General features: G+C 34.9%; 1 protein-coding gene across 1 annotated transcript; it reads left to right on the top strand.

The window, feature by feature from the left end:
* Nucleotides 1-2,664: 2,664 nt before the first annotated feature.
* On the top strand, nucleotides 2,665-27,937 carry LOC127712015 (ficolin-2-like). The gene is made up of 5 exons (XM_052218172.1): nucleotides 2,665-2,674; nucleotides 3,101-3,228; nucleotides 20,830-20,926; nucleotides 22,020-22,184; nucleotides 25,728-27,937. The coding sequence occupies exons 1-5, from the start codon at nucleotides 2,665-2,667 to the stop codon at nucleotides 25,976-25,978; spliced, it is 651 nt and encodes a 216-aa protein (XP_052074132.1). The 3' UTR covers nucleotides 25,979-27,937.

Genomic DNA, 27,937 nt, shown 5'->3' with positions numbered 1-27,937 from the left:
TGGTGTTTTGTTCTCATCTGTTCAGCCAATTATCAATGATTATTGACTTAAGATGTAACCCTATTAGAAGTGTAGCGTTTTAGTTTAGAAAGAGAAGTTGTATTGAAAAATCTGAATTTGGGACACAAGTTTTAGTCAATGTAACTTGAACTTAAAAATGAGTATAATATTTGCATAATGTCCAATGGCATATATGTCATGCATGTTCAGGTTGACATATGCATGATGTGTATAAGATAGGTAATAAAAGTTGAGAGTGAAAAACTAAACATTATACCATTGAGGTTGGAATGTGGGTTTTCTTGCACTGTCTGTCATCTGTCCACCTATATTTGTCGGATTTTGTCCAACAAATATTTTCATCAAGTGCTGTTTTTCACAAAACTGCTGATAAAGATGAGTTCATATTTAATGAGCTGCTTGATAGTGATGAACTGTGATGTGTGAACATTTTTGTATCTGGCACCTGTTTCCTGTTTGCTTATACTTTGTATTTCAAAATTTTGAATGTTCTCAAATTTTTCATTACTTTAATTAGTAATGCTGATGAACAGAATGACTTCATATTTGGTAAGTGGCTTGACCATGATGAGTTGTGTCTGCCATTTTGGATGTGTCAAAATTTGTAGATACTTCTTGTTTTTAGAGACTTTGAATTGTGAATTTCATATAATTAGCAAAACAACTGATTTGTTCTTGTTTGGATACATGTATAGAATTAATCACTGTGTATAAATTAATTTAACTAATGATTTGTTATTTAAAAAAGCAGGAAACTCAATTAAAAGTACAGACATTTTTTTATTGATATGATCTAGATATCAACCAAAAACATCTTCTTAACAGTCTCACTTGCAAGAAAACATCCAAAAAACATTTTTATAACATTATTTGATGTTCATGATATTTTTCAAACGTTCAGAAAATATTTCTAGAAAATATTTTTTAAAAGATTATCAAAATGTTTTATACGCCATTGTTTTTCACATTATCATGATATTTCTTTACAACATTTTAATTATATTATGCAAATATTTTAGAAAATATATTAGAAAACGTTTTAGTGATATATATTCTACCATACATTTAATGTTTTTCTCACGTTTTTTTGTGATATTTTCATGACATTAGACACAACATTTTAAAAACATTTTAAAGATGTTTTTGTGTTTGCTGGGTTGGTAACAACGTATATTAGTACTCCTGGCTTGTTTGGTTTGTCTACTCAGATTGACCTTTCCGTTTACGGCATATCCGCCCATTTAGAAAAACTTGCGATATCCTGCCGGTTATAAGATGTTGTTACCGATATTATTTTAATCGTAAATATGCCATACAAAACGTATACATCCGAGACAAAATAAATGGAGGAATCGAAGAATATGTTTAATAACAGTGCATGAGCATATTTTTCCAGCATAATTTTCGATTTATGACACATTTCGATATTCGAAACAACCACTCCTGAAAACGAAAGTCGCTTACAGAAGTTTTGAATTACCACGTTCTTGATATCGAGTGTATAACGAACTTAGACATATTTTAGTCTCGATCTTTAATAAGTATGACGTCGCCTCAATGTATGTTTCATTTCATTGAAAAAACTGGCATGACCTATCTGTTAAATAGAAAGTCACATTATTCTTTTAAATTTCTGTTTGTAAAATATATGTTTGATGGTGTGCTTATACTTTCTTGAAATGTAAGCTTATACTAATATCTTCTGAGTGTACATCTCTTCTTTCAAATTCTGCTCGAAATTAAGGCCAACCGAAATAAAAGAACGAAGTTTGGCCTTACACATGTCAAAATTTACACCAACGAACTTTGAACTTTGGTGGATAGTTGTCTCATTGGCAATCATATCACATATCCTTATTTTTATTTTGAAATACAAAACCATATTACAAACGTGATATGGTGAATGAAGTTTAGAAATAGTATATTTGCTTTTCTGAGTTAAAAAACCATGCTTCAGTTAATCATGTTTATCAATAATAACACGATTTTCAGTGCGTTTAAATTAAAGAGTACCACGAGACAGCCATTGTCTCTTGTTTTTGGTTAAATTCAGCTTAAACTGATTAAATCACTGCAACAATTGTATGGGCATCATCACAAAATGTCAGGTGCGAGTGTCACAATGTATTGAAGTTCATCTTAGCTTAGTGTTGTATGTTTACTGACCATGATATTGCACGTGTCGTTCGCACTAGCAATTTTTATTTACCGCTTGTTTGGTACTGTTCTGTCAAACTTCGTGGATAACAAGTGTATAACAAAATTACCGAACTCCAAGGAAAATTCAAATCGGGTAGTCCCTTATCAAATGGCAAAATCAAAAGCGCAAACACATCAAACGAATAGAAAACAACTATCATATTCCTGACTTGGTACAGGCATTTCCTTATGTAGAAAATGGTGGATTAAACCTGGTTTTATAGCTAGCAAAAGCTCTCGCTTGTATGACAGTCACATAGAATTTTATTATATTAACACCCAGTAAGTAGCTAGTTTTTCTGTATTTTAAGGTTTAGATGATTTATGTACAATGATGTAGTGCTGTCTTTGAATATCTATGAAGAGCACTAAATAGTAATAAATCTTTTGACTGTTAATGTTGTTGTGTGTGGACATTTCATTGTCTGGGTTTGCTGTTCCCAGATGTCTTCATGTTTGTATTGGCGTATTCCTATTATATTGCTTTTGATTTATTGTTCGTGCATAGAATAATTGATTTCGATTGCTGACTATCCCTGTAACATAATACATTTTTGTTTGTACTTAAACTAGTGTGCCTGTACTATTTAGATAGCTACACATTGAATTACTTAAACCTTGAATGAATGTTAAAGTCGAAATAAAGAAGACCGGTATCACACTTTCGGCACAAGTAAACATCTGGAAAATTCTTATTAATTTCGCATAAACTCGCATTTATGAAAATATGAAATATCTTAAATGAATGAGAATATAAAACAAGTTTTATATACTAGTACTTAGTAACATTATTTCATCATTTCGTATTATAATGATTATTAGTGTTCTTACATAGTAATACCTTAAATTTTTTAAAACCAATAATTTCTACAAAATACAGCTATTTACCCGCAAGATTGTAGCGATATACCAATACGATATCCTTCAGGAGTTTACAGAATTTATCCCAACCCTTCAACTGACTTCAGTGTGTTCTGTGACATGGAAACAGCGGGTGGTGGCTGGACTGTACGTATAAGTAATATAAGATTTGAAAATGGAATTATGATTTACTCTTAATGATGTTTAACCATACGCCTTTTCCTACTTTCTGCCAAAACTTGATAATGGCATATTTGTATGTGTTCGTATGTACTTTATTAGCAAATTTTACAAATAACCTTTTTCTAATACACCTTATCGCTATTCCCGCTTGACCCGAGAATCTGTCCCGCTCGAACTTTTGACGTCATACAACAATCACTTTTCCATTGTGGCGTCAGACATTTTCTATTATGACGTCAAAATTTTACGGGAACTTGTGTGATGTCCAGTAATGGCGGACAAATAGCGATAAGGTGTATACTAAACTATGTTAGATATCAAAGTTACTAGGTCAACATTGGCAAAAGTAATCTTGATTTTTCAATAGAATTTTGAAAAGAAAAAGAGTTGAGCATCCAGCACGTTTACACTAAGCTTTCTGTATATATAAGGGAATGACCTGGAAACGAATGGCTATGGCTTTACTGTACGTAGTAGTAGTGAAGAGTACAGAAAGTTCATATTTTTTTTGCCATACGTCTTTTCGATTTTGCAACAAATCCAGCTACACAGTTAAAAATACGAACGTTCATGCAAATAAAAAATACATTAACAATCATGGATTTTATTTTTGGACTTTATTAGACATTATTGTTTTCTTACTACATTTGATATTATTAGTTGTCTTGATATTATGCTAAATGGCAACGGTCACAATTCTTAACCATATACGACTCCAAAAATGCTTACATATAAATATAAATACACTAGTGCAGAGCTCAGAACAGCGGTGTCAATATTTTCAACCACTCTTTTGGTAGTCCTTACTGTAGTTGTTATCATTGTCAAGAGAGATAAGTCTTAACATTACTAACAAAAGACTTTCTTTCGCAATTTTCAACGTAAAAGATAGCAAAAAACAAAAACATCGATATCTGGCTAGAAAAGACCAAATGCCATATATTCATGTTCGAACAGTTGTTTATAAAATTTCATTTTTAAGATAATTTTTTTTTACAATGTATCAACTCTTGAATTTATATCTTTATAATATGTTTTAATATGTGTTCTTGGGAGCTAATAAACACGTCGTGTATTATCTTTATTTGTATCATATTTTTCCTACTTCTGTACATTGCATTATTGACCGTTTAATGACCAAACACCTTATTTCTTTTCTTTGGATTTGTTTTTTTTTATATCGCTTAAGTCATTACTAATGATAAATAGTATTAATTTTTAATCGAATCTTTGGTCTGTACATTTTCTTATTACTTTGTTGTTGGTATTATTTTTCAATCTATTTTGTTCTCTGCCCATTTTTTAGTTGCAAAGGATTTAATTTTTTAATTTTGAACTCTACCAATATTTGATCCTTTAATGTACTTTTAATATTGAAGCTATTCAATTGATCAGTGTTATTTCTATTATATAGTAAAATTGCATTGAATTTCAATTTTTTATTGATCCTATTGTGACCTGAGATCGACCTCGGTTTTAGTGGGGTTCGTGTTGCTCAGTCTTTAGTTTTGTATGTTTGTTATACTGTTGTTTGTCTTTTGGTCTTTTTTCTCTTTATTTGCCATGACGTTGTCAGTTTATTTTCGACTTGTAAGTTTCAATGTATCTGTCGCCTCCACCTTTAAAGAAACGTTCCTCATTTCAAAGGACTATGCTTATTTATCTTTGATACTACTGATATTATTTTGATTGTCGACAGTGTTTGCTAAAATTTAAGTGTATTCATAAAAGATAATATACGTTTTTGAATTACAACAATGTGTAATAATATTTGATAAGATTGTTTATCAAAACGCTAGATTCCGGAGAAACGAGGAAACAATAAGAAAGAAGACACAGAATTGGACAAAAAATGCTGTATACGAATATCTCATAATTCTATAATTTTCAATGCAGCCCTTATTTGACAGTTTTATTTATTTCAATGACAAATGTGTGCATTGGTCCACTCTTTAATTAATGTTTGTGCATTGTTGTAGAATAAATCAGCCCGTCGGTTTTCTCTCTTGATTCTTTCAAATTTGTCATACGAGGCCTCTCATAGCATACACTACTAGGTGAGATTTACTTATTGTTGAAGGTTGTACGTTTACCTGTAATTATTCACATCTTTGTCCTTTAGTAAATGGGTATATGGATAGTTGTCTCATTGTCAATCATACGACACCTCCCTATTTTTATAACTATTCAAGCCTTTCGACAAACACCCCCAACAGTACTTTATAAGTAAAGTGTGTTCGAAAAAGGGATAACCATTGTCGGCTCTATAAAATGCAGTTTTTTTTTCAAAACTACTTAAATTTCTTCAAAATGTAGGGAAGTGAATATAATCATGAAATATAAATCAATAATACAAGGTTATTGTGTAGTTTTCCTTCAATACGTTTTTTTCAATAAAAAAATGATGCAACGAAATAAAAAAAAATTCATTCAGAAAAGTTTTCATATTTCCATATTTGATGTGTTTCCTTCAGTTTTATTTTGTAACCCGGATTTGTTTTTTCTCAATCCATTTATGAATTTCGAACAGCGGTATACTACTGTTGCCTTTATTCATATATCTGTTTACCAAATTTTTTTTAACAATTTAAAAAAAAAGAAGGAAATCAACAAAATTTTCAAAATAGACTAACTTTGTTGTTGTTTGTTACTATTCAAATATGAAATTAGTTTTTTATTTTTCTGAACTACTTTCACCTCGATAATGCTATATAGAAGGAAGATGTGGTACGATTGCCAATGAGACAACTCTTCACCAGACACCAAATGACGAATAAGGTTTGCAACTGTAGTTCATCTTAGTACTACGGTCGTCAACAATAAGCAAACCATATTGCATAGCATACTATAAAAAGCCCCCAAAATGACAAATGGAGTAACATCACAACATAAGAACAATACATACAAAGCATAAAAACAACTAATAGAAATACTAAAGACACAAAGTAAAGATCTGAAAGTACTCGCAGTTACTGAAAAGTAAAATAACAAAAATACAGAGCTCCAAGGAAAATTCAAAACGTAAAGTCCTATATCAAATAGCAAAATCAAAAGCTCAAACACATCAAACGAATGGACAACAACTGTCGTATTCCTAGTTCAAAGCCCCAAAATATCATGTATCTAAGGCTGAAATATCAACCAGTACACATCCAATTTCCAATGGATTTAGTGTAAAGATGTCCTTAACAGTGAGAGAAAAAAAATATAACCTTGTGCAATGCTAAAATATAGGTACTAGTACCGACAGATTGTAGGACAATGAATGTACATATAGTTAGTTTGGTTTTAATTTATTGATAACAAAATCAATATTTATACCAATTAAACAAAATTCAAAGATCTAATTACAATGTTGGATTGGTAAACTTTTAGAATAAATTTATGTAAAGGATCTTTATGTTTACCTGAATCGTATCTAAATTTACGGGCTCGGCAAACAACATCACCATAAAAATAATGATGTGCTATCCGTTTGTAATAAGATTTTTACAGATACATTCAATTTCCAATATAAATCTTTGTATCTATGAACGAATTTAGTAAATAATTTGAGTCATGTGTGGTAACGAAATACTTGACTTTATAACTTATCAGTATTAGATTACGTTCATTGAATTCCAAAACGTCACTACAGACACGGGTATAGCGAACGAGTTGGGTTATTTAAACACTGTGAACTGGTTCCATAGGAACAACACCGTCCAAAAAATATGCACATTTAAAGACATTTATGGTTACTTATAAAGGAAAAGATATGATAGGGTTGTCATGAAATATAAGTTCCTTCATAATATAAGTTCCAAGTGGAAGAAATTTACCCTAATATTATTTCCACTGCCACAAATATGACAAAATTTGTTCCTTACAGAATAAAGGGTATAGAAAATTTGTTTCAAAAAGATCAGATATTATGGCATTGTTTATAATAAAGCTTATGTTAGGCGGAACAAATGTACGTTGACAGGGTCACTTGCTTTGCGCCTTGAATTCAGATATTAAAAAGTATTCTAAATCTACCAAATAACATCCTTCCTATGTTAATAAGACATGAGTCAGATACGATATTCATGAGCTTGCATTTCCTATCATGATTTTTCTTGATAGAGGGTTGCTGCTTACTAGGAAGCTTTTATGTTATTAAACGAAGAATACCAAGTGGTAAATTTGAAGTCATTCCTTCGAAAATGATGCGGATGGCATTATGAGTTGGTTGACCGTTATGAAATATATGTTTCACAGATGACGACGGATATGTTCCAATTGTCATAACCATAATGCCGTCCTCTTTTTCTGAATCACACTTATCACCGGGTTTGTCCTTACACGAGCAACACGACGAGTGCAACATGATCTGCTTACCCTTAAGAACACTATCGGTTTTTGGTGGGGGTTCGTGTTAATAAGTCTGTATTTTATATGCTGTGTTTTGCAGACTGTTTGTCTTTTAATCGTTTTCCGTTTATTGTCATGGCATAGCAAGTTATTTTTCGACTTATGAGTTTGACTCTCCCTGTGGTACCTGCTGCACTCTTCTTCAGACAGATATCAGTATTTATTGTTTTAATTTGCATTAAGGCTTCAAACTTCTTTTACAAAACTGTAAGAACCACCAAAATAGTCTTATTTTGAGATCATTTTAATAGTATTTAGATACGAGCAACGATTAAACCTTAAATGATAATTATCTTCAAAAATATATTTTATAAAGATGTTCATGTGTGTGAAGTACCTATTTGGATATTGCTCATTTCTATTTTTCCAAAGAGTAAGCCTAAAATGGCAACTTTTTGGTCAAATATGTCAATTTCATCTTAATTATGACGTTATAGTGACATCACACATATCTTTTCTTCCCTTAATTGTCCAGATCATATCAGATTGCTCATTTATCAATAAGATAAACATAACAATGAAAATCTTCAATACTTTTACTATTTTGGTACGTCACGGACCCAATAATGATTTTTATCATAGATCTCCTTTGCACTAAGTTTGGTTCCAGATATTGGCCATATTGTCCGTACTCCTTAAAATTGTTTCAACGGTATTCTACGTATATTTTGCAGCCAAAACTATTTCTTGGGGATTTATCTAATGTACATTAACTAATTCTAATAAAGATAACAGTGTCATATTTGTGATAAGTAGTGAACAAAATAAAATTTATTGAATAACTTACTTTGAATTTTTACTACGTCACTTGGATGGTTGTTGTTTAGTTTGAGGTATATTTTTTAAAATAATTTTATTGTGAAGAAGTAAGCTTCATTTTTTTCATTCAATCGACTTGAGATTACATAATATTCTTGCCATTATATGTAGAAAAGTGAATTGTATGCTTTCCATCAAGAAAACAAACAATCAAAATGATTGCAATAGAATAAAACATATTGTAAAATATGATCGAAATAACATTTACCAAATAGTTATTATCTAGTTGAAATATTGTAAGAATTTCTGATAACACAATTGTATTAAGAACAGACGTAAAATCAAACGTACAAAGGGTTTTCGTACATTTGAATGTAAGTTTTGTTTTTAATATGTAAAGAGATACATTCAATGAAGTAGAGGAAAATCATATCCAAAAAAAGAATATCATCAATGAAATAGAAATGAATCGTTGGTATTGATATACGGTAGCAGTTGCAAATGACTATTGGGAAAGATCAAATGTACAAACAGACATGAGGGAAGTACGAAGGGGACAATAAAAAACGATGAGCCATAGAAAGAACAAATGTCACCTTGGCCAAAGGAAAAACGAGGTAACTAAGGACAAACATCACACAACAGAACTCTACACAGAAAATCACGAGCCTCACCAAAAACCTAATTTAACCCAGGTGCTCCTAACGAACTAGATCAGTACCCTTATGATTAATGCTCGCATCGTTTTCTGTAGAGGGGAATATGAATACATTGCCTTGACTTATTTTTACGTCTATTGTCGTTGTCAAAATAATCGTGCGTTATCAAAAATTCTTACAATATTGAAACGAGATAATGACTATTAAGCAACATATTTTTCATATGTATCGATCAAACTTCGTTTAATTTTTTGTTTTTTTGGCTAAACCTGATGTCCTTACAAATGAACACGTATTAGTCTTTGTACTGTCCTGAAGTGATATGAAGGTTAACTATTTGTTATATAATCTGTCTACAAGCCCTTTACAAATATATTTGAGGTTGTAATATAGTGTGTTTAATTTTTGTCTTCTAGATTTGATGGTGGTGTGTTTGTAAGGAAAACAAGTAGGGGCTTTTCTATTGTTTTATATGATTTAAATTATATTATGATCTCTATAGAGTTGATATTATTTCTGATCCATATCGCCTTTGGTGTGCTTATCGTGAAGATTAGCATCATTTATTTGAATGTATATTATATTCAGACATAGGCGAAATACACCTACCGAATTAGACTTATTACCGGGTTTGTAGTAACATGAGCAACACGACAGGTGCCACATGTGGCGCAGGATCTGCTTACCCTTCCGGAGCAAATGAGATCACCCCCAGATTTTGTGGGGTTCGTGTTGTTCAGTCTTTAGTTTTCTATGTTGTGTTCTGTGTACTATTGTTTGTCTGTAGTTCTTTTTCTTGTTTAGCCATGGCGTTGTCAGTTTATTTTTCGACTTATGAGTTTGAATGTCCCTTTGGTATCTTTTGCCTCTCTCTTTCGCCTAGTTCCCAAATGACTGTCCTTTTAAAAGAGAGACGAAAGATACCAAAGGGATATTCAAACCAACAAGTCGAAAACAAACTGACTATGCCATGGCAAAAAACGAAAAACGACTGAAAGAAAAACAACGTTAATATAACACATCATAGAAAAGAAAAGACCGAGTATGCTGTATCACGTTCGTAATTATATTTATTATAACGTTTATTGGATTGTATTTTCAGACATTCCTCTTTTCCGGAAATGAATCTGGACTTATCCGTATGTTCACTACCGTTTACTTTCTCTTCCTTGCCTTTCAATTACAAATGGATGCCACGACAAAATTACTCCTGTGGATATTGTGACAAATCACCGTCAAGTATGTTTTAAATCGATTATAATTTGTTAAATATATATACCGTTAATTCCGTTAACTTGAATTACACATTTATTCAACAAATACAAACTGTAATTGTTTATTTCTTTGTATTGAACTGCAAATTCTACTTTCGTTTTTGACTTGATATTAAAATTGCATTGAACGTTCATGTATTTCTTTCGTACATATTGTAAAATATTGTATTTTTATTTCTTTCAGTTTACCAAACAATACACACTCTGTATAAACTCCTGTATCCCTTCTGGTGGAATTATAATTTACAATCTTCACACACAAGTTGTTATTTTTATAATTTGCCGAGATTGCGATTCAATCCCATGGTTATACTAGCTGAGTCAGGCTCAGCATAGTAAATTGACGACAACCTGTCTACACATATCCAGACAAGGAACTGCAACGTAGTATCGTTACAACTGTTACAACAACATTACGCAACACAGCTTGTGTGTACCAGGAGGCAAACCGCCAACGTTTGCAACAGTCTATTTTAATCTTATTATCCGTTAGTTGATTAGGAAACATGGATTCTGATCACGGAGAACGCCAAGATGACCCCGAGCGTCAAGAAACAAAACTCCAAACAGACATGGAGCTGAAAATAGATGCCGGACAGCCTGTGGACAATCCGTCGAATGTAGAGGAAAATCCCGAGACTAGGCGAGTACGTGACCTCACGGAAAAAGGCCAGGGAGCATTCACAGAAAAACGTGACAAGTTCTGTCAGGAACTAGAGACCTTCTGGTCTGATATAGAATCCCAGTTATTGGAAGTCACCATGCCACCTAACGAGCTCCAGCAACTCTTAACAGCACAGGACAAACTTGTAAAAGACTGTACTAACTATCGTAGGCTCACAGATGAATACCTGAACTTTCTGAAAAGGACCAGAACATTGGACAGTCTTAAGGACATAGACGCATGTAATCTCACGTTGGATATTCGACTATCCAAAGTGGACCTGGCAATAGAAACATTGCACGAACATCGCATCGCCCTGACCAAGGCTAAATCTACTAAAACAAAGACCTCAAAGAGTAAGAAAACCTCGCATAGCGGCAGCTCTAACGTGTCTGACATGTCAAGCCTAGCACGGAGGAAGCGTGCCAAAGCAGAGGCCGCTAAATCAAAAATATCCTTTGTCGAACAACATGCACTTATCCTACAACAGGAGGCAATGTTAGAGGAACAAGCCCTGTTCAGGCAAACTGAAATGGAACAGGAAGCAGCACGCAAAAAGGCTGAAATGGAGCAAGAAGCTGCACGCAAAAAGGCTGAAATGGAGCAAGAAGCCACACGCAAAAAGGCTGAAATGGAGCAAGAAGCCGCACGTAAAAAGGCTATAATTGAACAGGAAGCCACACGTATGGAACAAGAAGCCGCGCGTACAAAGGCTGAAATGGAACAAGAGGCAATACACAGAAAAGTGCAACTAGAACAAGAGGCCATACGCAGGAAGGCTCAAATGCAACAGGAGGCCGCACGTGTAAGCCGAGAAAAAGCCGAGCTGAAAGCCAAGTTAAACCTTCTCGAAGCACGAAGAGAAGCTGCAGCCGCAGAAGCCGAGGCTCGTATCCTGGAATACGATGGCAGCCAAGCATATAGCGATCTCCCTGACGAAACAGAAGACCCGCTCCAGCGTGTGCAAGATTTCGTCAATAAACATTCTGTACCATCTGCTGTACAGGAAGTAACAGGACCCCAAAAGATAAAACAAATTCCTGTTAAGATTGAGCTGAGTCATAAAGCACCAGCGTTCGTGCCATCTGTGGCACTGAACTTGCCGTCACAGACATCTGCTGTCTTGCCTTCCGATACTAAGTCACCGGAAGTTACCTTAATCCCAGATCTGGGAATAGTAACCGGCATACAAAAACTAGGCCTTTCAGAGGAGATCCCTGCTGAACACCAGAAACAAGGTGTTAAAGAAGAGATCCCTGCTACACACCTGCAACCAATTAATCCTACATCAGAGATAACTAGATTTCTTCTACGCAAGGACCTACTATTCTCCGGTTAACAAGCTTTAATGACCGGGCAGAATCCTTCCATACATGGAAAGCCAGCTTTAAGAACGTGACCGACGAGTTACAAGTTTCTGACTCTGAGCAGATTGATCTTCTGATCAAGTGGCTCTGTCCAGAGTCTGCTAAACATGCCATCAGCATAAGAGCGTCGAACGCAAATAATCCTACAAAAGGCATTCAAAGGTTATGGCAGAGACTGGATGAGCGATATGGTGCTCCAGAAATGTTGGAGGCCTCTCTCACAAGTAAACTCGTCAACTTCCCTACCTTGACGAACAAAGATAGCGCACGTTTTTATGACTTGTCCGATATTCTATCAGAAATAGAGTATCACAAAGAAAATCCCAAGCTGGGATGTTTGCTAGCATATTTTGACTCTTCGTCCGGGATAAATCCTATTGTTGAAAAATTACCACACGGACTCCAAGAAAAGTGGATAACAAGGGCTACAAAATACAAGTCTAAATATATAGTTGCCTTTCCACCTTTCACAGAATTATCTGCCTTCATCAGGGAAATTAGCAAAACAAAGAATGATCCTGGGTTCATCTTTGGGTCAAAAGCCACACCAAATACAAAAGGTGCTGCGCCAAGGTTCACGTCTCACCCGCAGATTAAAGTTGGTGCTCATAAAACAGCGGTTGAGCAGCAATCTAGAGACGCCAGCAAACAAGGTCTTTGTATTCTGCACAATACAAAGCATTCCTTAAATGAATGTCGGGCGTTCCGAGCCAAGTCAATAGAGGAACGCAAAGGACTTTTGAAACAAAACAATGTCTGTTATAAGTGTTGCGATTCCACCACACACAGAAGCCGGGAATGTAATGCACGCATAAGTTGTAAAGAATGTGGAAGTAAACAACACACTACCGCACTTCACATTACTAGACCACAGCAACCTGCAAGTTCTCAGTCTAGCTCGCCCAAGCAAGCCTACGGCGGGGAGCCAACAGAATCGGCTGAAACTAAGTCAACCTCAGTAAACTCTACCTGTACTGAGATTTGCAAGGATACATATAGCGGGAAATCTTGTGCTAAAATACTACCTGTGAATGTTTATCACAAGGATAAACAGGACAACGTTATCCGGATGTTCGCCATCATTGATGACCAAAGCAACCGGTCACTAGCATCGCCCGAATTCTTCAATCTTTTCGACGTAAAAGATAAACCGGAGAACTATACCTTATCAACATGCTCTGGAAGAGTAGTCACCTCCGGGAAAAGAGGAAGAGGTTTTGTCATGGAATCAATAAATGGAAATGACAAATTTGACCTGCCGGTACTGATAGAATATGATCATATTCCCAATAATAGGGACGAAATACCTACTCATGAAGTCACAATGCATCACCCTCATTTAAAAGAACTTAGAGGTAGCAATCCACCGATAGAGGAAAATTGCCAAATTCTTCTCTTAATTGGCAGATACCTTATAGAGGCACACCACGTCCTTGACCAGCGCATAGGACCATCCAGAACTCCATATGCACAAAAATTGAAACTGGGTTGGGTAGTGATAGGAGAGACTTGCATTAACAAGCAGCACGTGTCATATGAATAAAACGTCAAAAAAACCAACATTTTACCTACAGGACAACTGTCAACTTTTCAACCATGCACAAGCAAGTTTGACATCCGGGAAAATTACACAGACCCTGTAAAGAAAGATTTACAATCGCCACTCTTTGAAAAAACAAGGGACGATGATAAGCCTGGAATGTCATATGAAGACAAAATGTTCATGAAGCAGATGTACAACGAATTTGTGAGGGACTCGGAAGGAAGTTGGGTAGCACCGTTACCGTTCCGAGTGCCAAGACAGCCATTGCCATTTACCTACCCAGTAAAGCGGGAACACTTTCTCACATTTATGAGTAAGATCCTAGACAATAATCATGCAGAGCTCACTCCACCGTTAGACGACTATGAAGAGTGCTGGTATTTACCATTGTTTGGTGTCTATCACCCAAAGAAACCCGATCAGATTATGGGTGTGTTTGATTCTTCCGCAAAATGTAACGGAGTCTCGCTTAACAGCGTCCTGCTAACAGGTCCCGACTTGACCAATGATCTCTTAGGAGTATTGCTGCGTTTCAGGAAAGAAATGGTCGCAGTAACTGCAGACGTCCAACACATGTTTCACTGTTTTGTAGTCAGAAAAGACCACCGAAATTATCTGAGATTTTTATGGCATAAAGACAACGACCTACAAGAGAACCTTGTCGAATACCGCATGAGAGTTCATGTTTTCGGAAATAGTCTGTCACCTGCCGTTGCTACGCTTGGTCTCAGAAAAGCAGCTCAGGCATCAGAACAAGAGTTTGGCAGTCACGTGACTAGCTTTGTTACAAGAGATTTCTATGTCGACGACGGTCTTACGTCATGTCCTACAAAGGAGGAAGCTATTAAGCTCATGAAGGACACACAGCAAGCATTAGCAAAATATGGAAACTTAAGGCTTCACAAGTTCGCCTCTAATTGTGCGGAAGTTATGTCTGCGTTTCATGCCAGTGATTTTGGCTTCAAATCTAAAGGATCTAGACTTAGAATCCGACAGCAAACCCCTACAACGTAGTCTTGGGCTCAGCTGGGACGTGAACACTGACAACTTCTTATTTCAATTATCATCAGAAAACAAACCGATCACGCGGAGAGGAATTTTATCAACGATAAATAGTCTCTACGATCCTCTTGGATTTTTGGCTCCGGTGATTATACAAGGGAAACTCCTATTAAGGAAAATAGTATCAGAAACCATCGATTGGGACCAACCTCTCTCTGAAGAGACAGCAGCTGAGTGGAAATCTTGGAGAGATACTCTAATTGCTATCGAAACATTGCGCATTCCACGTACCTACGTGCCGTATCTCAGCAAAACCGCCTCAAAGGAGTTACATGTCTTCTCTGATGCGTCAGAAAAAGCCATAGCAGCTGTCGCTTATCTACGCACGACCGACAGTACTGGTGAACCAAACACAGGGTTCATTTTTGGGAAAGCAAAAGTTGCACCTACAAGTGGTCATACTATTCCACGACTTGAACTATCTGCTACTGTATTAGCAGTTGAGATCACACAAACCATCGTGGATAATTTAGATTTCCATATAGACACCGTGAAATTCTACACAGACAGTAAAGTGGTCTTAGGTTACATCAGTAACGAGACAAGAAGGTTCTTTATCTACGTCGCCAATAGAGTAGAGAAAATAAGGAAATTTAGCTCTCCAAGTCAATGGTGTTATGTACCAACGAACCGTAATCCCGCAGATTCGGGAACAAGGTCCGTACCAGCCCACGAAATTCATAGTAGTGAGTGTTATTGGGACCGAGACAACTTCTTTCCTCAGAACAGGAGGATAATTCCGAGGACATATATCAACTAATAGATCCAGAGGAAGATGGAGAAATCCGTGCAACTGTTAATGTTGCAAAGACTTTTGCCACAACTGAGCGTAAAGGTACTAGTATCGGAACTGAAAGATTCAACCGATTCTCCAACTGGACATCACTTGTTCGAGCAATAGCCTTATTGAAACGTTTCTCCCGTTTACACGGGTCAAAACAGGCAGAATCGGTGACCTCTCTTGGAAGCCTTTCGATTGCCGAAAACTTCATTTTAATGTCCGCTCAGCACGAAGTTTACGGAGAAGAAATAGATAACATTCGACGCAAGGAACAAATTCATAAGCGAAGCCCGATAGCTAACCTCAATCCGTTTTTGGACGAACGAGGACTATTACGAGTAGGAGGCCGTATTGCCAAATCTGACTTAAACCTCCGTGAAAAGAAACCATTGATCGCCATCATATAGCGACATTATTAGTCCGACACTACCATGACAAGATAAAACATCAAGGTCGCCATTTCACAGACGGAGCGATTCGATCCGCAGGATTCTGGATTGTCGGAGCAAAACGCTTGATCTCTTCTCTTATACACAAATGTGTGACATGCCGCAAACTAAGAGGAAAAACCGAGTGTCAAATCATGTCTGAATTGCCAGAGGACCGTCTTGAACCGTCACCTCCGTTCACCAACGTTGGAATAGACACCTTTGGACCCTGGACAATTGTTTCACGTAAAACACGTGGTGGATACGCCAACTCAAAACGTTGGGCAATTTTATTTACATGCTTAGTGACAAGAGCTATTCACATCGAACTAATCGAGGAAATGACTTCTTCAGCCTTCATAAACGCCGTCAGGAGATTCGCCGCTATAAGAGGCCAAGTTAAGATTTTCCGATCTGACCGTGGAACGAACTTTATTGGCGCAATCGACGATTTAAAGATTAACTCAATCGACGTTGAAGATGGACCCTTCAAGAACTTTCTGAACAATTCTGGTACAACTTGGATCTTCAATCCGCCGCATTCGTCCCACATGGGTGGAGCCTGGGAGAGAATGATTGGTATCACCAGGAGAATTCTTGATTCTATGCTCCTAAATTCAGCAGGAAAAAGCCTAACACATGACGTGCTAAGCACGCTTATGGCAGAAGTTTCAGCAATAGTGAACTCTAGACCTCTGGTACCGGTATCAACAGATCCAGAGAATCCGTTAATATCAACTCCGGCTATGTTATTGACACAGAAAACCGACTACATTTTCACTTCAGATCATCTTGGAGAATTCGACAAACGAGATCTTTGTCTTGCCGAATGGAGACGAGTACAGGCGCTGGCCAGTGTTTTCTGGTCCAATTGGAGGAAAGAGTACCTGCCGTTACTGCAACAACGACGAAAATGGACCGAAGATCGCCGTGATCTCATCGAAGGAGACGTCATTCTTCTAAAGGACAAAAACCTTTGCCGTACTAAATGGCCCATTGGAGTTATAGTTAACTCATTCAAAAGTTTAGACGAACATGTCCGGAAAGCATAAGTACGAAAAATCGGAAATGGAAAAGCCACCATCTACACACAACCAATCGTGGACATGATTCTTCTCATAGAGAACGACTGAAAATAATTTGATGTTAATACTGATACTATGGATTTATATAGTGAGATATTCAAGTGTGATTATATATTAGTGATATCAGTTAGACATCAGACGGGGAGTATGCTGTATCAGTTTTTAATTATATTTATCATAACGTTTACTGGATTGTATTTTCAGACATTCCTCTTTTCCGGAAACGAATCTGGACTTATCCGTATGTTCACTACCGTTTACTTTCTCTTCCTCGCCTTTCAATTACAAATGGATGCCACGACAAAATTGCTCCTGTGGATATTGTGACAAATCACCGTCAAGTATGTTTTAAATCGATTATAAACTGTTAAATATATATATACCGTTAATTCCGTTAACTTGAATTACACATTTATTCAACAAATACGAACTGTAATTGTTTATTTCTTTGTATTGAACTGCAAATTCTACTTTCGTTTTTGACTTGATATTAACATTGCATTGAACGTTCATGTATTTCTTTCGTACATATTGTAAAATATTGTATTTTTATTTCTTTCAGTTTACCAAACAATACACACTCTGTATAAACTCCTGTATCCCTTCTGGTGGAATTATAATTTACAATCTTCACACACAAGTTGTTATTTTTATAATTTGCCGAGATTGCGATTCAATCCCATGGTTATACTAGCTGAGTCAGGCTCAGCATACCGAGCAATACGAACCCAAACAAAAACCAGGGTAAAATCAGGTGCTCAGGAATTGTAAAAAAGGGGCGAAAGATACCAAAGGGACATTCAAACTCATATGTCGAAAATAAACTGACAACGCCATGGATAAAAAAGAAAAAAAGACCAACAGACAAACAATAGTACACAAAACACAACATAGAAAACTAAAGACTGAGCAACACGAACCCCACCAAACTCTGGGGGATGATCTCAGGTGCTCCGGAAGAGTAAGCAGATCCTGTCCCTCTATTGGCATCCGTAGTGTTCTTATGCAAGTTCTACTATACGAATAGTAACCTCTGGTAGTTGTTAACCTACTCAGGAGCAAAATGAAAATATTCTAAGAACATTAGAGGGTCGGAAAGGTTCCTTATTGTTTAGATAATTGACACACATGTAACATTAGCGGTTCATCTTAAATTGATCTAATCACAGACTAATACATGTAAACTAAGTCAAAGTATTAAAGTCAATAGGCCAGAAAGTGGGGGCAATATTCTCCATGGAAATGAGATGTGATAATCCTTATACAACTGCATACCAATTAACATTGGCCTACCACTAATGGTTCCCCTCTCGAACTGACCTAATCACAAACTTATACATGAAAACTAAGCAAAAGTTTCAAAGTCAATAGACCATGACTGAGGGGGCGGAGCCAAATGATCTCCATGGAAATGAGATATGCCAATGCTTATACAACTGCATACCAAATATCATTGACCTACCACTAGTGGTTCCCCATAAACTAACATAATCACAAACTAATACATGTAAACTGAGCAAAAGTGTCAAAGTCATTAGACCATGACTGAGGGGACAGGGCCAAATAATCTCTGTAGAAATATGATGTGTCAATGCTAATACAACTGCATACCAAATATCATTAACCTGCCACAAATGGTTCACCATAAACTAGACCTAATCATAAACTAATACAATTGTTGACGCCGCCGCCGCCGCCACAGCCGCCGCCGGAAACAGCATATCTATGTCTCGCTTTTTGACTCCGTCAAGGCGAGACAAAAAGGACCAAACGTAAAGCCAAACCCGGACAAGAAATAAGAGCTATACATGCGGGAGATACCATTTCTCCATTTTATATGTTTTCGAAACTTTTAACAGTATTTTAAAAAAAAAAAATATCCTGTAAAATATTGCTATGTAATTCATGCCTTCAATTTCACAATATACTGACTGTTTACAAGTTAAACGTTACATATTGACTCAACCCCCATTTTCCTAAACATATTATCGATGATTTTGATAGACCTTGTAATTGTAAGTCATGATAAAAAGAAAAAAAACAAAGACACAAAATGAAACAAATGTAGTGAGAAGAATGAGTAGCCTTTTTCTTTTTGTCTTCTTACATCTGAAAATCTGTTTTAACATGTTTAATAAAGTACAGGAAAACATATATTAAACAACTGGATGTTTATAGGTTATCATCAATGAAGTAAATTGAATAATTTGCACAAAATAAACTATAAAAAAACTTTAATATTTATGATTTATGATATGACTGGGTACAAGTCATCCTGAATCATGGTCAAATGATCCAAATAAAAAAATTAATTCTAAACAAAGATAGTCAAACCAAAGCTGATTTGTAACTCGTAAATTGCGTTTTGAATAACGTTTGTTTTTAAGGCAATTATACATTTTAAATTTTATACATAATCATTCATACGGGTGTCACATGTGGAGCGGGATATGCTTACCCTTTCGGAGCACATTCGATCACTCCATGTTTTATTGGTGTTTGGGTTGCTCAGTCTTTAGTTTTTTATGCAGTGTTTTGTTTCCTAGGTTGTCTTTTGTCTTTTCTTGTTGTTGTCATGGCATTGTCAGTTTATCATCGACTTAAGAGTTTGATATGTTCCTTATGTCGTAACTACAATACCCTTCCCTTTTCACGAATGTGACTTACCGAATTAGACTATTTACCGGATTTGTAATAACATAAGCAACACGACGGGTGCCACATATGGAGCAGGATCTGCTTAACCTTCCGGAGCACCTGAGATCACCCCCAGTTTTTGGTGGGGTTCGTGTTGCTTAGTCTTTAGTTTTCTATGTTGTGTCATCTGTACTATTATTTGTCTGTTTGTCTTTTTATTTTTGGCCATGGCGTTGTCAGTTTGTTTTCGATCTATGAGTTTGACTGTCCCTCTGTTATCTTTCGTCCTTTTTTTGAATATCCCTCTGGTATCTTTCGTCTCACTTTTACATATTCAAACTTGTAAGAAGTAACCTATGTTTTTGAAACATGATAAAATTGAGAATGGAAATGGGGAATGTGTCAAAGAGACAACAACCCGACCAAAGAGCACACAACAGCCAAAGGCCACCAATGGGTATTTAACACAGCGATAAAATCCCGCACCCGGAGGATAACATATTGCTATGAATTTCACAATGTACTGACTGATTTACAAGTTAAACGTTATATATTGACTCAACCCCAATTTTCCCAAACATATTGATAACACAAGTCATATGCTGACATTTTTTTTTTTATTATTTCTTACTTTTTTTGTACAATCTTGTGAAATCTATCATACAAAAAATTCCTATCCAGAATTTTAGATAAAATATTATCAATATGAAAAGGATTTCACTTTATCTACAATTGGTTTTCTTGAAACTTTTCAAAAACGTATTGTCAATGCATGACGATAAGTAAGGATTGAATTTACAAAGAAAAATAAATATTTGACGATTCAAAAATTAAAGAGGTTAGAAGTGTATGTATCGAATATATTGCATAGTATAACTTACTAATAGATATATTTATTATTATTATTTAAGGTTTTTCAGCGACGGTTAAATGGATCGGTCGACTTCTATCGAAATTGGACAACCTATGAAACAGGCTTTGGAGACTTAAACCATGAATTCTGGCTTGGTATGTTTTATCAATAACACACATTGACAATCTTACAATTTCATGTTCTGGTCAGAATGTATGTGCATAAAACAAAAAAAAATATCAATATGGGTATTAGAGATGACGGAAGGTAAGATTTAGATGTTATATTTAAATACAACCGTTTACGATCACGATACTAGTAGATGATGCTATATGTTTACTATCTGGCACGAATGTAACTAGGTTGCGAGCGAACGAGAGAGGCGTTATCGGAGACTTAGTATGTTTGTAAGAAATGGTTTAAAAAACTAAATATACTATGGGTACATTTGTATATGTGTGAAAGACACAAATAATTGGGTCATAAGTCACACTGTAAATTTTACAACGAAACTCCTCTTGTCTTTATATAAATAATTTTGCTAAATAGTATCGAGTTCTCTCTCTAATCCTATTTTCCAATTCAAGGGCAACCTATTTTCAATTCAAGGGCAAATTAAGTTACTAAAAAGGTTATGTGGCACGTTCAATTATTTTTATAAAAGGTAAGCAAATAAAATCTGTTAATATTGTTGGGAGTAAATTTTGAAAGTTTATCACCACATCTCTCCTACCACTAGAAACAAAATGAGGAGGAATGGGTTTTCACAATAGGGTTAAACACTTCACTTATTTATGAGGATTTCCTTAGATCAGAGTTTGACTTATAAGTGGTTGTCTTTATCTCTTTTGTTTTTGTTTTGTCTCCGTTGCTGAAATCTGTTTTGAGTAAACGTAGTTTAACCTCTTAATCTTCCTAGACTCAGAACCGCTTGGAAAGTTTCATACGGTATTGAGGATTGAGAATTTATTTTAATGAAACTCAAAAGAACAGCTTGATATGTCCCATTTGTTAATTTGTAAATATGGAGTTTTTATCACATTAAATTGTACCCGACACCGCTTTTCTTCAAATGCCAATGATGGATAAGGGTGCATTCTTATTTTGTTGTCAAGGTCTTAAGTGAAGGTTGTAATGTAGATGACCATTATGTTTAACAAAAACAAAATTACAATGTATTCAAAAAGTGTCATGTATCGACTCGTATTAAAAAAAAACTAAAACTAAAGTCTTTTTTTTTCTCGAAAGGGAATGAAAATATAGCTTCTATCACAGTCCATGGAAATTACCGTCTGCACATCCAGCTTGAGGACTTTGATGGCAATTGCAAATATGCTGAATACAGTAAATTTACTATCGGAGATTCTATGTCTGGGTATATCCTGAACATCAATGGATTCACAGGAAATGCTGGTGAGCATGCGTTTATAATATTGATACTTTCATATACGCGGAAATAGCCGCAACACACATATAAAATTTAGTGAAGAAGAATTGCATGAATTGTCATGTCAGCACATTTGTGTAAAATAATAAAATGAAACTGAAAATGTGCCTTATGATGGTCACACATACATCCCTTAGTTAAATCAAGGAGCCTTAAAAAATGTTCACACTAAAATCAATTTATTTAATCAGTGTATTGTTGTGTGTCTGTTAAATTGTCCGTTAATAAATTTTGAAATTATAAGAAACTAAGGATTTAACTCCCTCAGGCAAAGTTTATCTTAGATGGATTTGGCTAATTTTTTTTATGTCCGTTTTGGTCATATAGGTCTTCAACAGTTTCGGTTCTTATACTACCTTCGCTTTCAAATATTCTGCTCTGAGCGTTCCTGATGGAGGTAAATCCAGAAAAGCGCTTCGGACGCATTAAAATTATAATATAACGTGTTGTTTTCATTTTTTACAGTGAATTTGATAAATCAGTTAAAGTATAGTCTCCATGATATTTAAAATATAATCACTGAATCGATTAGTTATTGATAAAATCATTGATTTTGACCTGGGATTTTTCAGAACCCATAAAATAATTACGAAGTTTTTTTTACAGATTATCCAGATGTATAATTCAGGAAATTAAGAAATCTTAAATAGCTTCTCTTTATTTACATAACTTAGTACTGCACTCTGGTTTGCAGATATTTGGACTCGACGTCCAATTTTGTTCAACGCCATTTATTGAGGAATGAGTCACACCTTGTTATTGGTGTCCGTGATAAAAAGTTTAATGTTAAATAGGTTTGGTTTCCTTAGTATGCCACAAAAGACAAAATCACTGTCATTTCTAATTACAAAAACTAAAGTTATAAAAAAGACGATGGATATGCGAGACAAACAAACTTGGTACTTAATATACATGTAATCATAAAGGCACAAGTGCTTCAGATTGATCATTTTTCCATCCGTTCTTTTACCTTTGTTAAAGCCGGATCTTGTATACTATAGATAGGTTTCGACTGACACAATGTGAGCAAGAGTTACTTCCCTTTTTTCCACGTTGAAGGTCAAAGTGTGCAAATTCCTTCATAAATAAGTATAATCCAACTTGTCATACAACAAGACTTTTGATAAAGGTTTTTTCTGAATAATTTTTATTTCTTTTAACCTTGCTCAGTTCATCCGGCTACGATCTTGTAAGGATCTCTTACCAGACATGAGTGTATAGCATGTTTCAATTTGGTTAGTCAAATAAGAAAATCAACCGTTTGTCTCTCCAAAATGGCGACCAAGGGAAATAACTCAAATCAAATTACGTTATTCGAAAAAAATCATATGTCTGGATCAAAGTTGTTGAGGCAGGGTTAACATATCTGACACCACAAAGCAGTGATATGAAAATTTAAGACGTGTTCAGTATATTGATACAGGCAGAGGACCAACAATAAATGTTATAGGAATTATTATTTCCGTACCAAAATTTGCAGTCAGAGTGCCGATGACTTTTGGGCATTCCGTTAAGGGCATACGATACAGTTACAGGGGAGGTAATGACTTGCTAACGTAAAATGTTATTTTTCACGACGTCAAACTGTGATATATCGGGAAAAGATGCATTTTCGACTGATTTTTATCATTCAGACTGATTTAACTTAACACGAATTCATGGACCCCTCTTTTTAAAAATGACATTTGACTTGATTATTATGTTTGAAGATTATTTGTGCCAATTTTTATGAACAAATCACCGATGAAATTTTTAAATTAGATAACTATACAGCAAAAGATGCCGTTGTTTAACTAAAATCATGAAAATGTGATAACAGTGAATAATTTCCAAAGAATTGTTTCACAAATTCAAAGCACACTTATATAGAGAAGATATTCCAGATGCTTTTGCAGAAATCCGCTTGCGTTTATCTTTTAAAGCAAAAAATTTAGGTATGTCTTTCTAAAGGATAGAAATGTCCAAGAAACCGAAATTTCCAGTAAATGTCTAAAATGTCGACCCCATTTATCTCTAAAAGTATCACATGAATGTATATATTTATTACATATCTGAATTGACTAGGTGAAAATAGCTTGTATGCAAACTTTCGTCAAAAACTCACCGTGGGATCAAAACTGTTTCGTTAATTGACGAAGGTTGACGATATTGCGATATCTTCTAAAAAAAAAAATCATTTTCTCTCAGTTGGTCAATTTTTATGTTTCTTTGAACCACATAGCCCCAACATAATGCACAAAAATTGGAAAATTAGTTTGTTCTCATTTTCAATTTCGGCAAAAATAGATGAATAGTAACATTATTTGTCAGTAAAGCTTTACAGAGTTGTAAAATGTCAAAAGTTATTCACTAAGTTTAAAACTTTCTGTAATGATATAATGATAGGCAAATCCAGATTATTTGTTGCTTTAAATTACTGGCATAGAAATCAAACAAAGACACGCTAGGAAAACATAGACTTCACATTACTTTTACTATTTTCTCATTTATGTCATAATATTTGAAGAAAAAGGTATGTTAAAATTTATTAAACAGTTATATATTAAAATAACTGATTAAAAAAGAGGTAAATGATTTCTGAAAATATCTCTTTGAATTTTGCATAAACTATTCGAGATTGCTTGGCCATAGAGGACTGATTTTATAATTGTAACAAAACATAAATTTGATACACTTACTATAACATGTATAACGAATAAAAACATAATTTTGGCACTTTAACACGATAACAAATCATCATATATACCAGGATTAAAATTCTGTACGCCAGACGCTCGTTTCGTCTACATAAGACTCATCAGTGACACTCGAATAAAAAAATTTATAAGGCAAAATAAAGTAAAAAGTTGAAGATCATTGAGAACCTAAAAATTCCGAAAGGTTTTGCTGAATACAACTAAGGTAATCTATTCCTGGGGTAGATAAGAAATAACTTTTTGTCTTACTAATTCTGAAAGCAAAATAAGTTATTTTATCGACAGTTTCTTTTTCTGTTGCTTAGTTTATCTTGTAATATGATGTAAAAATGTTTTTAAAGCGTAAAACTTCACTTCGCAAATTTTCATACGAAAGCAGTTCATTCAAATTATTTTCTTATGTTCCTTTGTAAATTTGCAAGTGCACAAAAGACTTATTGAAAACTTTTATATAGATAAAGGATAATTATTTATAATCATTACTATTTCGTAAGTAAGAGATACCTTTATTCTAAATTGTATTTTAATAGGAAGAATTTTTGCTCATCTACTGAAATATAATAAGAAGCTCTATCAAGTTAAAAATCCGACTCAACATGCCGGTCTAGTACAAAGCATGTCCTGAATATGCCACTGGACGTTAAGCAGCCATCTGTCGTCGTCGTCGTCGTCGTCTTCGTCGTCTTTCAATGGCTCGTAATAAACAATAAATCCTATAATATTGCGTTAAAACACTAAATGTCATTTCTAGTTTGTGTTTAATTGCATGTAGGAAGAGTAGAAGCTTATTTCATCTTGTTATACCTTTTACAGGAGACAGCTTATCTTGGCATGATGGCATGATGTTCAGTACTTACGACAGAGACAATGACAACAATGGTACAGGAAACTGCGCAATAGCGTTCAGGGGAGCGTGGTGGTATAGATCTTGCCATGGGTCTAATTTGAATGGAGTATATTTGAAAGGATTCCATTCTAGTTATGCTGATGGGATCGTATGGAAAACTTGGAGAGGCTTCTACTATTCACTAAAATCTTCAAAAATAATGATACAACGCTACTAAAAATCAACTTCCGGTTTTGTTTTGTAGGCAAATTCGGATCGGAATGATCAAATGGTATTTTAGTGTTTAAGAATATACAGATCAGTCATGTTTTAAATAATAATTTACAACAATTGTTTGGATTTGATTGAAATGATAATAACATAATTATACTGAAAAATGCAATTTTCTGATACCCAAAGATTTACCTCTGCGTAAATTTGCGTAAAACGCATATCGACGCTTTTTGGTGATGTAGCACGATTCTTAGAGAAAAGAAACTGATTTTCGAAACCCTCATTTATAGTCATAGGTCGATAAACACCTTTGTAGTGGTAGTAAGAAAGGGACTAACTTTTAAAATAATTAACTTCCTAAAATCTGCATGGAATGTATTAATGCAAATTTATTTATATATTCCGAGTTTTAAATAAAATTAAAAGCGAATCATGTACATACCTTTCCCTTTATCTTATCAAGATTATATGTGTAGGACTCTAAAGTGCGATGGTACTCTAAAGTGCGATGGTCACGCTGAAATGCGATGATCTACGCTAAAGTACGATGGTGTCTCACGCTAAAGTGCGATGGTTGTTTGTTTGCTAAAGTACGATGGTATATCACGCTAAAGTGCGATGAACCAATAGGGTAAGGTTCGAGGGCTTAAAACGTTAAAGTGTATTGATGTTAAAAAATAGTATTTTTTCAAAAGCTAGTATGCTAAGGTATAACATATGTAATAGGCTTTATAATTTACTGGTAGGCTTAAGTGATTGTTTCTAAATTTAGAAGACCGACCACGTAATAATTGCTAAAAAGGTAATTTAGGTGTCACAAAATACTATATTTCCTGTAAATGAATTTTTAACAATTCGGGCGTATTAAATATTTGGATAATTTGTGTAGCTTGCCGTTCAATCAGTCTTTCACTAATGTGCGTATACTATTTTGTATCTATATGATTCTATATAGTAAAATGGTCGACTGCAGGATACAAGTCCTGCATCCAGCACCCGAAAAAAAAACACATTTGCTTCAGCCGACAAAGCACGGTTAGGTTTAAATTAATTACGTCATGGATATTTGGTTTAAAAGTTGTTAATCAAATATTCTTAATTTATCTTTCAGCATGTTCATTTTTGGTTTGCATAAACGACTGTTAACGTCATAATCCAACTACGTTTCTTACGTCTATACTTTCGTGGACCATCGGACTTTAGCGTATGGAGGCATCGCACTTTAGCGCAGACCATCGCACTTTAGCGTGACCAGCGTACTTAAGTGTCCCCATCGCACTTTAGAGTCCTACATATGTACTAGTTCACCCCTGGCCGTTTCGACAGGTGGAAATAATACAATGTTAGAAAATAAAAACATTTTGAAAAATGCTTTCAGTTACGAATACAGAGGCTGGGTAAAAACAAGTGAAAAGCTGGAATATATAGATATAGGAAGATGTGGTATGAGTGCCAATGAGACAACTCTCCATCGAAGTTACAATTTATAAAAGTAAACCATTATAGGTCAAGGTACGGCCTTCAACACGGAGCATTGGCTCACACCGAACAGCAAGCTATAAAGGGCCCCAAAAAATTACTAGTGTAAAACCATTCAAAGCTTTATATTTTGATGTCACACTATCCAAAATTCAATTGGAAAAGATGGGAAAGACATAATTTACGACACCGTCAATAAATATAATTATTTTGGATATGATTTAAACATTTGATAACAATAAAAAGAGTTAGCCATCACATGTTATTGAAAAATCGACGTTTTCCTCAGCTAAAGTTCGGAATCCTTGAATCGCACATTTCGATAGTTTTAAGAAATGATTTGTCTATTTTGTATTGTATAATATAATATGTTTATCAAAATTTGTCCTAATAATGCAAACATCCTTTATAAAATAAATGTGTTATCGATTAAAAAAATTTTGTTGCTTTATAGTTTATTGTGAATGAAAAGATACAATATACC

Source organism: Mytilus californianus, unplaced genomic scaffold (assembly GCF_021869535.1).
Source record: "Mytilus californianus isolate M0D057914Y unplaced genomic scaffold, xbMytCali1.0.p SCAF_8, whole genome shotgun sequence".
NCBI classification, from domain to species: Eukaryota; Metazoa; Mollusca; class Bivalvia; order Mytilida; family Mytilidae; genus Mytilus; species Mytilus californianus.
Note: the sequence above shows the minus strand (reverse complement) of the source record. Positions and strands in the feature narration are given on the sequence as shown.

What these genes read in the sequence shown, in the direction of transcription:
- LOC127712015 (XM_052218172.1), top strand. An exon ending in CAGCGGGTGGTGGCTGGACT is followed by an intron (nt 3,229 to 20,829) that starts GTACGTATAAGT and finishes TTATTATTTAAG; the next exon opens with GTTTTTCAGCGACGGTTAAA. An exon ending in AAACCATGAATTCTGGCTTG is followed by an intron (nt 20,927 to 22,019) that starts GTATGTTTTATC and finishes TTTTCTCGAAAG; the next exon opens with GGAATGAAAATATAGCTTCT.